General features: G+C 41.0%; 1 protein-coding gene across 1 annotated transcript in view; it reads right to left on the bottom strand.

The window, feature by feature from the left end:
* Positions 1 to 12791, bottom strand: part of plch1 (phospholipase C, eta 1) — a 29145-nt gene that overhangs the window by 4552 nt on the left and 11802 nt on the right. The window contains exons 6-23 of the mRNA XM_061282003.1: positions 11316 to 11486; positions 11136 to 11229; positions 9570 to 9773; positions 9316 to 9436; positions 8461 to 8632; positions 6701 to 6808; positions 5268 to 5426; positions 4753 to 4815; positions 4155 to 4249; positions 3616 to 3713; positions 3348 to 3527; positions 2898 to 3005; positions 2298 to 2422; positions 2147 to 2231; positions 1919 to 2065; positions 1668 to 1747; positions 1464 to 1523; positions 327 to 687 (exon numbers count right to left, since the gene is read on the bottom strand). Coding sequence (XP_061137987.1) covers positions 327 to 687; positions 1464 to 1523; positions 1668 to 1747; positions 1919 to 2065; positions 2147 to 2231; positions 2298 to 2422; positions 2898 to 3005; positions 3348 to 3527; positions 3616 to 3713; positions 4155 to 4249; positions 4753 to 4815; positions 5268 to 5426; positions 6701 to 6808; positions 8461 to 8632; positions 9316 to 9436; positions 9570 to 9773; positions 11136 to 11229; positions 11316 to 11486 — 2431 coding nt within the window. The remainder of the gene's footprint in view (positions 1 to 326; positions 688 to 1463; positions 1524 to 1667; positions 1748 to 1918; positions 2066 to 2146; positions 2232 to 2297; positions 2423 to 2897; positions 3006 to 3347; positions 3528 to 3615; positions 3714 to 4154; positions 4250 to 4752; positions 4816 to 5267; positions 5427 to 6700; positions 6809 to 8460; positions 8633 to 9315; positions 9437 to 9569; positions 9774 to 11135; positions 11230 to 11315; positions 11487 to 12791) is intronic.

Here is a 12791-nt window from a genome sequence, read left to right on the forward strand (position 1 = left end):
TCTGATTTACCTGCAGGAACATCCTAGTCACTTCTCTACTATCAAGAAGCACAGCAAATGAAGATGGGACAGAAAAGGCATGTTAAGGCATCGTGGGGAGCAAGCTGCAGTCGCTCAGGTCAGATCTTTCACAGCATATTAGTCTTTTAAGTTAGCAGAAGAGATTTGTTAGATGAAGAAGTCTCTATGTTGCTTTCGGAAAATATCATGCAGTTTAGAATACAGTAGAACTTCCAAAGTCAAGGAGTTGGTCAACCTCCAGTTGGTCTATTTCCAAATGTTTTTTCTCTAACAGATAAGAATTCAAAAAGAGAGTTGATACCCACCAATGACGGCGTTTGCACCGTCATGCTCTTTGTCTGCGGAGCACAGAGTTAGCTGTCCCTGCAGAAGCCTGTCTAAGGGCATAGAAATGGGTCTGTGGGTGAGGAGGGGCCGGGCCTGGGGCTTCTTTTCCGGCCCCGGTTCCTCCGCGAGTGCCTCGACGCCGTTCTTTTGCTCAGACATGCAGGCCGTCGACTCGGAAAGCGACATCTTGGTTTTCTTGCGCCCCTTGGCGGGGGCGCTGGCCGTGCGACGAAGCAGGTGGTCGCTGATGGAGCGCTTCCGAAGACCTGCCGAGGTCGTATCCACCGAGGACTTGGAAGAACGGTGGAACAAACCGCGGATGCCTCGAAGTTGATTTCCCTGGGAAAAAAAACAAAACAGAGTGAGCTCGAGAAGAACGGAGTTGTTTTCAGAACGTGACATGCGTTTTTAGATACCACAGCAAAATATGGAAGAACCCGTTGTGCGGGTTATGTAAGCATGCTTACATGTGGAAAAAAAATTCTTAGGAGTGCTTTTTGAAAGTGGGGAAGAAGGCTTTTCACGTTTCCATATAAACGGCACTGACACAAATCGGCAAGACCCAGAAATGTTCCGCCTTGGGAGGTGGAATCAGAGCCGTGACAGAAGTGTGAGGTTTAACACCTGATACTTGGCAAGAACACCTCACATTCAATTTCCTGGAAGCAAATTAAAAAAATCGAAATGTGATTTTTATTTCCTCGGTACTGCAATTTATGACGCAATTGATTTAGTTTTTCAAAATCTCTTAAGAATAACAAAATAAATAAACATTTTATTTTTATAAATTGTTTATTTATTTATTCATTACTGATAATAAATATATTTTATTTATTATTATTATTTATTTAAGTAGCGTTGCGGCGGTATTTTACTTACACATGCACATTGTGGATGATTAATAATAAATATTTTGTATTAATAATAATTGTTAACTAAATAAATAAAATATACACGTAAATAAAAAAAGGATTCTGTTGCGGCTCTGATGTGGCAATTTTGTGTTTAGTGTCACAAACACAAAGCGTTTTTTTTTTTTTTTTTTTGGCATCCATGCATTTTCCTACAGTTCATGCAGCACCACACAGCTTTCACAAAGACATCCGAATGGATACCTTGCTGGATCCTAGAAAGTGCATTATGGTAAAGCTTGGATTCAGGACTAGAGGACTCCACTAGAAAGAAAAAAGGATTGGCAGAGAAGCCGATAAGCGGTGGGTTGGCGAAAAGCTCTTTTCTTAGGCCCGCTCGAAAAAAATATTCCCGCCGGCATCAAGCGGTTCAACCGCAAAGTCAGACGAGGGCGGCGGGATACTCACTTTGCCGTAGACGTCGTGCACCGACACATGCACAAAGATGGACGCCTCGGTCAGGCCCTCTAGGTAGACGTGTCTGTAACCTGGCGAGAGATTTTTTTCGAGTCAAAACCGACTTGACACAAAACCGCGGCCGAGGGCCGTGAAAGCTGTCACGAAATAAGAAGACATTTGTTCAGATGTGACAACGTGTCTTGTCGGGTCTGTCTAATTGGGTTCTAAATCCGAGCCGGCGATGGAATGTGCGCACGAACCGGGCATGAGGCTGCTGAAGGCAACCGTCCGCTGGCCGATGAAGTCTCGACCGATTGGGTCGTGATCCCACACCAGGAAGCGCACCAAGGCCACCTCGGCCATGTGCAGCGTGAAGGACAGCGTCTCCTCCCACACAGGGTTGAAACCTCAGGAGAGTCGAACAAGTCCATCCAAAATCAAGTGCTGTTCTGATTTTTCTGATCACACCGACATTTTTTTTTCCTTACCATTGTCATCAACAACGCGTGTTTGCTCCTTGCAGCAGTCGATGGGCAGACCGATAATCTCCACTTCCACAAATGGATCAATGATCTGAAAAAACAATGACAGTTTAACAAGACCAGTGTGTCTAATCTATTGCAATTTTTTTTTTGGTACCTCTCCTCGGTCCCCTAGCATGGAATCCGGCGGTTTGGGCAAATGCTGTCCGCTAATGACCTTAAGAACGAGCTGCTTCTTGGGGCATGCCGGAAGTGGGTCATCGTTGAATGGGTTGAAAGTGCCTGCAGGGAATGTGAAACATCACAGCTTTGATGTGAACGTTATCACTCAATAGCACTGCTGAGGCTTCTTGGTTTTTTTTTTTCCTCTTGGGTTAAATACAGAAAGCCGACATACAAAATACACTACGGCAAAGTTACGAGGCAGTAAACGCCGCATCATGAACCAGTCACCCAAGGTTAAGCACCCCTTTGCTTTGTTGTCAAGTAAAGGAAACATTAAGTGTTATTCCCCACTGTAAACTACCCATTAAATCCCCTTAATGACGTTTTAAGTAGAGTTGCGGCGATTCTATTTCACTTACATGTGGAGAGTTGTGGAAAGTCAAGATTGGATTTAAATTATAATCATGGAAACTTTTGCTTCTGTTTTCGTACGATTTGGTTTTAGTCTGATGGTTTTGTGACTCGATGGATGGATGGATGGATGGATGGATGGATGGATGACAAAATGTGAGGTTCCAGTGTAGGTTGTTACCTTTGCACATGGGCGGCGGCTTCAGGACGTAGCCGCTACCTCCGTTGACCATGAACTTTGACCTGTTGAGCTGCATCATTCGGCCTTCCGTCTGGTAGTTAAGCGCCACTGAAAGGCAAATACGTCATCACCGCTGGATGTATTCGAGCTCCATGAAATTTCTTTCCTGACATATTTGGGATTCATGAGGTCTATCGAAGGAAGTAAGAGGCTTGTTTGCTTATTAGCCTTTGCTACTCTCTCAAGCAATCATGTTTGTAATTAACTTGGGCCTTGCTGCACTGACTACACAAGGATTGTTTGGCTTGATTGAGATTCACATGGAAGAATCGAATTGAAAAAAAAGTTTGGGATGAACTTGATGAGAGAGAGGTCAAAAAAGCTTTTTTAGCAACCCGCCGGGTTGTATGGATTTTTATTGTCACCAGAGGCGCAGAAAGACGCGCTTACCCAGTTGACAGCCGACGTTCCAGTAGAACTGGGGATTAAAATTGGACGAGTCGATGCGGTAAGCCGAGGGATAGATCCGCGACAGCTGCCTCTGATTGAAAGCCAGGAAGTGCTCGGCTCGGTGATTGACCAGCGATTGGGCTCTGGTCTCGCTGAATGACAGGACGTCACCGGGCGTACCTGAAGACAAACACGGATGAGGCGTGTTTCCAAAAATGGGATTTGAAATTGCAGCTGCGGCGGATTTGAGCCGCGCATGAATTTGCACCTTCATTGAGACACTCGTGCGAGGCCACAGAGTTGGTGAACACCACCAAGTTGGATAGATCCCGACTCAGCTTCATGGTCTTCCTCTTCCGTCCTCCCCTACCACAAAATGACAGAACAGTCAGAGCATGCATAGGTGATTAATTGAGAAAAATTATGAGGGTATTTTTAGTTTAATATACAATATTTATTTTAATACAGTCGGTATAGGAAAACTGGCCCTTTTATTCATTTTAATTATTTGTTTACATTATATTAAGATTTCCACATGTTCTATAATTGTATAAATGCTGTCATTTTTTTCTCTATTGATGTATTTTTCACAAACTCCTTATGTATTTCTGTCTGGTATATTTGTCATTGTTTTTTTATTCCATTTGAATTTTTTATGTATTTTGTTCATGTTTTCCTTTTATATAATTTTTATCCTTCATAATACTTGTCTATCAAGCATTTTATAGTTTTTTTTTCTTTTTATTTTGCTTGAATCTTTCATCAAACCTTGTGTGTGCTATGTGGGAGTGTTTTTAGCAAGTTGACCTGTTAAACTGTCCTCCATTGTCCCTTGTGGACGTCTCCTGCTCGTCCTCCTCCTTCTCCCCACTTTGACACGTCAGCCGTGATTTGGAGTGCCTCTGGACAAAACGGAAAAAAAATCCGGTTGACGCATATCCCCATGCGCTTCTACAGAATGGCATGTTGACTGTGTGTGTGTGTGTGTGTGTGTGTGTGTGTGTGTGTGTGTGTGTGTGAGTCCACTTGAGAAGAGGAGCAGGTTCACAGCGATTACGACAGAGTGGAAGCACCTTACGTGCAGCGATGCGTGCACGCACACACGTGAACATGCGGGGGAGGATGCAAATGATGCATCTCCAGTGGCATTTTTAGAACAACAAAAATCTAAACATCTTGTGTAGGCATGACACAGTGTTTTTTTTTACACAAACAATGATACAATACCTTTGATGGATTCATAACACAAGTCTAAAAAACTGAAACGGCTTTAGGAGAACATCTGAAATCCTGCAGATATGAATAATTTATTTTCTATATGTGCTCCTTGTGTATAGAATTACATATAAGGCCGGTGGATAAAAAGATGAAGCTATACTAGGTTGCCTTCCCGGATGAAGCCCACCTTCTGTTTGAGTGTGGTGATGAAGGATCGGCTTTGAGATTTTTTCAGAACCCCTCTGGAGCTCTGCAACACACAGCGGGAGGAGAGTCAAAGGCAAATCACGCGGGTTTACTTATGTGACAGAAAAACAGTGATTCCCTTCATGTCAAAATGATCTAGCTTATGATATTAACCTTTGACCCTCGATTTTGGGCCTCTGAAAAACTATTAAGTGAACCTCCTTGAGGGAAAGGCAACATTTTTGCCCTGCTTTGTAACCGTGAGAAAGAAAAAAGGCAGCTTTTATGTTCGAACAGCATTCAGGAAACACTAGCTTCTAAAAATAGCACAAGAAGCAAAGTAGGAGGAGATGAAATATTAAGTAAAGCAACTTCAGAATTTGAGTTTTTCATCACTTTGGAGCCGTTCTGACACGTTACATGACACGGCGCCCGTGCATTGAGGTCAGAGATGACTATTTTCCCGTCGCCGCCATTTTGGACTGTTTCCGAGCGTCGCTGGGTTCTGCAGTGTACCTGACGGAGGTTCTTCTGAAGGCCCTGGTGCGTGGCCCTCAGCAGAGCTCCGATACTGAAGCTGTCGGTGTCTTCCTTGTCGCCGATACGAGACTCCTTCAGGAGGGAGTCCAGCTTCTTCCTGATGTGAGACTCCACTTGATGATGCTGACCGTTCCCCTGCAAGAACCGAAAATTGATGGCTGACTCAGCAATTGACTTGGCTCATTTTGCCGTCACTCAGCTTCTCTTCAGATGATTAATGTCACCTCAGTTGGAGTTGACAGTAAAACGGAACATACAACAAAAATAATGACTGATTTTGTATTTAAATACAATAAAGGTTTTGTTTTTGTGCTGATGCTAAAGTTGATGAGAAATCCCATTGACATGCTAAGGGTTATTAGCATCAGTGTCCGAGAGTGTGATTGCTTCAAATCAATATTTACACAATAAGGTTGTAGAAACATAAAGACAAAGATAATATAACAAAACTCAAAGACGCATATTTGTCCTAATCTGAAAAAAAAAGTGATTTAATAGAATTCAAGATCAACTTCTCATACTTTATCTATTTGAGTTATTTTTAATTGCTATAATTTTAGTATATTTTTATCTTATCATTCTTACTATTTATAATATTATATATTTTATATCTTCTTACAATTTTAACTGTTTTTCCAAGTTATATTTAAAGTTCAGATTTCAAGGATTCAAGCTATTTTACCACACCAACACACATTGGCACCTGGTAAGTCATGAAGTAAAATAGCCTATACTTGTAAACGATTAAAAATGGATGAAATCTGCAACTTCAACTGGATTTGTTTCTTGGAAAATGTCGAGCAACTGTTATCTCAAAAAAATAGAAAGATGTTTTTTTGCTTATAGATGTCTGCAGGTGCTCCTGCTCCTCAACCATCAACTCCCCAATTGGCCTCCTCGCTATTTATCGCCATCATCTAAATTCATTACTGCGCCTTCCCAACACTGCACTCGGAAGCGATTTAAAATACAATTTTATTACACGGGAAAGAAGGAAGGAAGTAATTATCACGTATTGCAAGCCGCTGGCATTAACTTTTTATAGTCCACAGCCCAGAATGCTTATCTGTTTGCGGTTTTAATGAGCACCCTATATTCCAACATAAATAAAAAGCCCTGCGTCAGTAGAAACCCGCTACCGCCCCTTTAAAAAAGGACTCGGCTCATCCAAAGTGGCATCTGCGGCCCACGCGCCTCCAGCTAGAAATGGCGGCACGCTGCCGTATTTAGTCACACAAGGGAACCATGTGACCAATAATTGGAGCGCTGTCCTGCTTTTTGTCATATTAATAAGGACGTTGAAGAAGGGGTGCCATTTTTTAACAGTAAAAAATTGCTAAAGCGCATTTTTGGGGGGGCTCACTGAGCTGAAGTTTAAAAAAGAAAATCTGGATTTTTTTTCTCCTCACGTTGCTGTTCTTTAGCTTGAAGTCATCCTCAATTTCGTCGGCGCTGTCGTCATCGGACACCTCGCCTTCCTCGGCGTCGGCGGACAGATATGCGGGCAGGCGCTTGCCCTGAACGCAGTCCAAGGGAAAGAACCAGAATTAGCATTTCAAAACACCTGTTCAGGAAAAAAAAAAAAGAAATATGAAAATAAGAAAAGAATAAAAGAAAAGAATAAAATAATAGAATAATAGACTAAAATAAAATAATAAAACTTGACCTTAACAAAATATTTGCCACAAAATAGTCACATGATCATGGAAAAAATGACATGACCTCCAGGGTGACCCCTGTTCTAAAAATAACAGCGCAAAAAAATAAACACAACTAAACAGAGGAGGTGTACTCCTCCAAATGACTCATGCAATCCTTTTCCCCGACATGGACATATTCCTCCACATCAACATAAATGTACGAACTCCCGCCAACTCTCAGAAAAGCTCCCCGAGAGAGGCTCTTCCGGTCGAGCGGGAGCCCATTAGCGAGGGTGTGAGTGGGAGGAGGCAGATTTTCTGAGCTCCTCCACAAAAGAGAAAAAAAAATCAATGGCCGACTTTCAGCCCTCTGCAGTTGACACGGCGGCTTCGCAGACGCACGTTTTATTAGCACTCTTCTCCTTATTTGCCATTTTTCGTACTCTTGGAAGCTGCTGAGGAGTTTAAAGGCGACTCAAAGGCTTTGTGGGATAATCAATAAGGCTGTTTGACTCTTTGCTCTGAGATGAAAGCTCACAGAAACCACTCAGAAAATACTAGAAAACTCTCTCTCTCCGTTTTTATGAGCAAAAATGTTTTTTTTTTTTTTGTGGCACCAAAATGGAAAATGGCCGCTGTGAGTCAAACGACAATCGAATGAGATTTCCGTTATTTTGATATAAAGTAACGAGCACTGAGATGTACTTTTGCACCGACGGGATTTTGTCAACGGAATCTTTCATTTCCACTTAATGAACAGTTTTATTATTTATGCGACGCTCCTATTAAGGACTTTTTTTTTTTTCACGGATATATTGCTGCTTTTTATCTGAACGCGTCAGTGTCGTAAAAGAGATCACCGTCAATATGAGATATTTTTAAATATTTAGTATATCATCATGTGTATTGTTAAAACGGTGATTTATTCAAATATTTTGTATTAAATCCAGCGAATCTTTTTGAGAACTGGCTCTCTGTTTAAAACTCATTGGCTCCTTTTCTTCGTATTATGAAGTAAATTGAGCACAGCTAATTAATGTCATCCTAAATTCTATTATTTTGTTAATAATCATTTTAATTAGCATGTCAAACATTGCCAAAGCAGAATAATTAAATAAATACCAGATAATCTGCACCAGTGTTGATAACTGTGTTCATGAAATGGGATTCATACGAAGAATTGCTCTTCTTCAAATTACATAGAAATGGATTTCAGAATATTTTAGCAGTCTCATCATGCGCTCAGAGATAAGTAAAATTATAATTAAAATTTAAAAAAATAAAAAATACAAATAAGAATAAACAAATAAAAATTTAAAAAAAAGAATTGCTCGTAATATTTTTTTCAAATTACATAGAAATGGATTTCAGAATGTCTCATCATGCGCTCAGAGATAAATAAAAAAAGTAAAAAATACAAATAAAAATAAACAAATAAAAAATTTAAAAAAAGAAAATTAAGAAAACATTTAAAAAAAAAAAAGAGAAAAATGCGTGGTTTTTTTTTAGCTTGAATGGTTTTGACTTACTTTAATAAGAATCTTGCCTTGCAGACTCTGAGGGCTAGGTAACGTCTTGGACTCTCTAGTGAGCACATGCCCGACGTCCAGCTTGTCACCAAACACTTCCCTCAAATACTGAGCGATCTTCTTCTGCTGCTGGATGCTGCAGTGGTTCTCAATGGACAAAAGCACCGGGTACCTGCCGCATATCAACATATACTGAGTAAGAGAAAAGTGAGCAGTGAAGAACCACCACCTCTTTCCTGCTTAGAGAACACTACAAGACCGTTAGCTTCATGCATTATGAGCTACAAGCAAAAGGAACACTCAGTCCAATTAATTAGACACTCAACGCAATGCCGCAGAGAAGACAGAACAAGCTGACAATTGATCTAAATAATAGCCAAGCGGGCGAACAAACTCGATGCAATTCTATTTTTGCTCCAACAAGCTGCTGCCAAATTGAAACTCCACTTGAGACTTAATTACACCGCTTGAATCCGTTGCCGTGCGGCCTGCCAGTGGCTTTCAAGGAAATAAATAGCTTTATAAAAAGAGCCACTGGTAGAGAAATGGTTTTGTTGAGGTGGCGTTGGACTCTCCTGTGAGGAAACTCTGATGAGCAGATGGTTCACTTCGATGTTAATGATGGCCAAAAATCACGAAAGCCAACGTTAGACATTAAACGGCTTTTGAATCGATGACGGCCGCTTGCTTTTATATAAATGCAGCATTATTTTTGCAAGATTATTTCATAAACTCACTAAAGTGGATCGAGTGAGCACGCTCAATAATGCAATGAAGCACATTTGGAATTGGAATGTTTGTGGACAGAATGTCACTGTTGTTTGGGGAATAATTAAATGTCACGGTCTGGCTCACTGGTTATTGACGAAGGCGTATTTGTTGATGGTTTCGATGACGGACTTGAAGGTGATCTTGGAAGTCAGCGTGTAGCCGTGCTGGACCATCGGCTCACCATCTGGACCGTCCCAACAGTCCACTGCGGAGAGAGGGAAGGCAAAACACACCTCGTGGATCAAAAGGGCTGATATGAGATGATGCGTTGAATCAAGACATGTTGGTGGGATTTGATAAAAAGGATTCTGTGACATCACTGAGCCACGCCCACGAACCTTCCACGCAGCGACAGCCGGATTGGAGAACCCAGGCGTACATGTCGGTCTTGGAATGCGACAGCAACTGGTCCCCGGTCAGATACGTGTTGTGAGAGGAGGCGATGAAATAGTTGCACAGAGGCTGGTCCATGTCCTGGTTCACCTCGTTGTGCAGCGGGTTGAAAATGTCGCACGTCGGACTGCGCATGAAGCTCGTGAAACCTACAGGGAGGAAAACAAAACCAAAAATCAAAATGACTGTATTTTTTTCTTTCATTTAAAATATTTCTTCATAATACTCCAGAGTCTTTTCAGATTTATTAAATTTTTAAAACAATAATCCCACTTTAATATTGGATTTTGGTCATGTTAATTTTTCTTGTAACGTTTTTTTCCTCACAATATCCCACCAACATTTTTTTCTCTCAACATTGAACGTTAACTTTTTTTAAATTGTCGTTTACCTGGATGGAAGAAACTTTCAAATCATCAAATTTCATTAATATTTATTTATTTATTTATTTATTTATTTATTTATTTATTTATTTATTTATTTATTTATTTATTTATTTATTTATTTATTTATTTATTTATTTATTTATTTATTTATTTATTTATTTATTTATTTATTTATTTATTTATTTATTTATTTATTTATTTATTTATTTATAGGTATGGAGGATGGGTGATGTATATTTTTGATGAGGACATAGTAAATGTTCCGCTCCCACAAAAAAAAAAAAAAAAATCTAAATTTATCTGAACCGGTCGATGAGCTCTTGATTGAGGAGCACTACAGTAACGGAGAATATTAATCATTCCTGTCCAAATGCGGCGTAGTGCAGAAGTGACATATCTTCATCCGGAGAGGGAGGTGAATAGAATGAGACAGGAATAGCAAGAATCAGCTCATGTGGACAGCCAACTGTGGCTTTTCCAAAATGTTGGGAGGAAGGAAAAAAAATACTAGACATCAATCTTGTCAGGCTTCTGTCTAATATTTGAAAATCTTAGTGGTCAAAGTTTATTTTGGTCGCAGAGGAGCATGTTGAAGACCCGCAGGCATTAGCAGTCAGACTCCTACATGAGCAACAATGACATTAGTCTCGCTCCTACACCTCCTCGCGTCGCCTGTCGTGCCGCATTCTGACTTCCCAATTTTCTCACGCCTCTTTGCTCCGTCGCCCGTCTTCAGCCGGCACTCGCCGTGACACTGAAGGGTGGGGCGAATGCTCGCTGAAGAACGAATTATTTACGGGCAAGCATACTGGTAAAACGTCAACGTGCCCAACGCCCTTTTCCAAGCAGTTTTTGTACGCAAAAATATGAATACCGTATTTTCCGCACTATAAGGCGCACCGGATTATAAGGCGCACCTTCAATGAATGGCCCATTTTAAAACTTTGTCCATATATAAGATATATACATTTGGGTCGGACTTTGGACACGCCTGCTGTAGTGGCTCAATATTGGTCCATATCTAAGGCGCACCGGATTATAAGGCTGCTTTTGAGAAAATTGGAGGTTTTTAGGTGCGCCTTATAGTGCAGAAAATACGGTACGTCAAAATAATACAAGATTCACCTTCAATCCCCATGACACTGTTTTGTTTGTTCTCATCTGATATTTCAAACTTGTCAATAATTTCTGCCACGTACTCCGGAGTCACGTTTACCATCTGCAAACCAAAATGCAAGATTCATCAGCTGCTGTTTTGGTTAGCAACATGTTTCAATTTGGGCTCAATTGTTGATTCTTGCTCACCTTCTGCTCAGAGCGCAACATGTTGGCCAGCTCGTCGGCCGTCAGGTGGTCCTTCCTGTCGCTGTAGGCCATCATGAGCAGGAAGAGGTCCCGTCGCATGGACATCATCCTGTAGAAAACGGCAAACTCGTCGTACGTAAGCGTACCCTGCTGATCGTCTGTGTCTGCTTCCTGAGGGCGGGAAAAAAGTCACGTCGGTCAAACGTTTCAAGGTTATGCTAGTTTAGTCAAGTAGCAGCAAGTCCAAATATGTAGAATAAATTAATAGATTTTATTTAAGCCGCCAACTGCACAGTCAAAAATCAATTTGGACCAAACCACATTGAGTGACATATCAAATCAAAGGACTCAATGAAAGCTTTCCAGATGTCTAATTTTTTTCAAAATGAGAACATAATCACCAACAAGCTTGCCGTTATCGGCAATAAATCATTTCTATGCCTCAGCATCATTTTTTTTTTTTTAAATGAATTCTACTAAGCGTTCTTGAAAAATTAATTCAGGGACCCAATGTGGGCCCCAACCCTCAGTTTGGAAAACCTTTATTTCCAGTGTATGAAATTAATTTTATCTACATTCTGCCCTTTTCACAAATGTCAACCATTGAGAACACACCTTTTCTGTGTGTATAAAAACTATTTGAGATTTCCTTTCATATCACCACGCACGCTGCCTAAGGACACCCTTCAGTACGCCTCATTGCTCGTTCCAGTCCGCCACCTTCGATGACAGCTCGCCGCCGCCGACGACCGCCTCATATCACCTGGATCTCACGGGGCGGGAGATCTAATAACGGCGGCTAATCCCTCCATCACACGACAACCCTGAATGAGCTCGCCGAGAGAATTCACATGATGGCCTTCTACAAAAATGTTTAGGCCTTCGGCATTCACTGAGCTTTATGGGAAAATAGGAAGAAATTCTTCATCTGGTTTCCGTGAAATAAAAATCATTTTGGTGAGGCTCTAAATGGAAGCGTCCTCGTTCCTTTCATTACTGGGCGATAAATTATTTTGATGCCATCATTTTTTTTTCCAGGCAAGAAGTGAGGCTTTTAAACCGCCAAGCCAAAGTGATGTCACAAATCATTGAAGACTGTCGGGGGGGAAAAAAAAATACCGATGACGAAAAGCGCAATGATCTGTTAGGCGTTCCGCTTGAGTTCCTAATAAAGTGAGACATTGATGGTCATTAGCATTGCACTGGAGCACTGCGTGATCCTCTTCAGAAACATCACTAATGTCCCACGTGGAGCTTTGACATTAGCCTAGTGTGACTTCACCTTTAAAAATTAACACTCTTCTACTACTTTTCGCCTTTTTCCCCTCACATAAAACTTTTTATCTCACCTAAGACCATAAAATCGCTCATGCGTGTTGAACGTACCGCCACACCCAAAAGAAAGGTGAGCGTATTGACCTAGAACTGTCATTATTTAATCCGGTAATGGTCTATAGCCAAGTCATTTCATTAGGT

This window comes from Syngnathus typhle, linkage group LG6 (assembly GCF_033458585.1).
Source record: "Syngnathus typhle isolate RoL2023-S1 ecotype Sweden linkage group LG6, RoL_Styp_1.0, whole genome shotgun sequence".
Lineage (NCBI taxonomy): Eukaryota > Metazoa > Chordata > Actinopteri > Syngnathiformes > Syngnathidae > Syngnathus > Syngnathus typhle.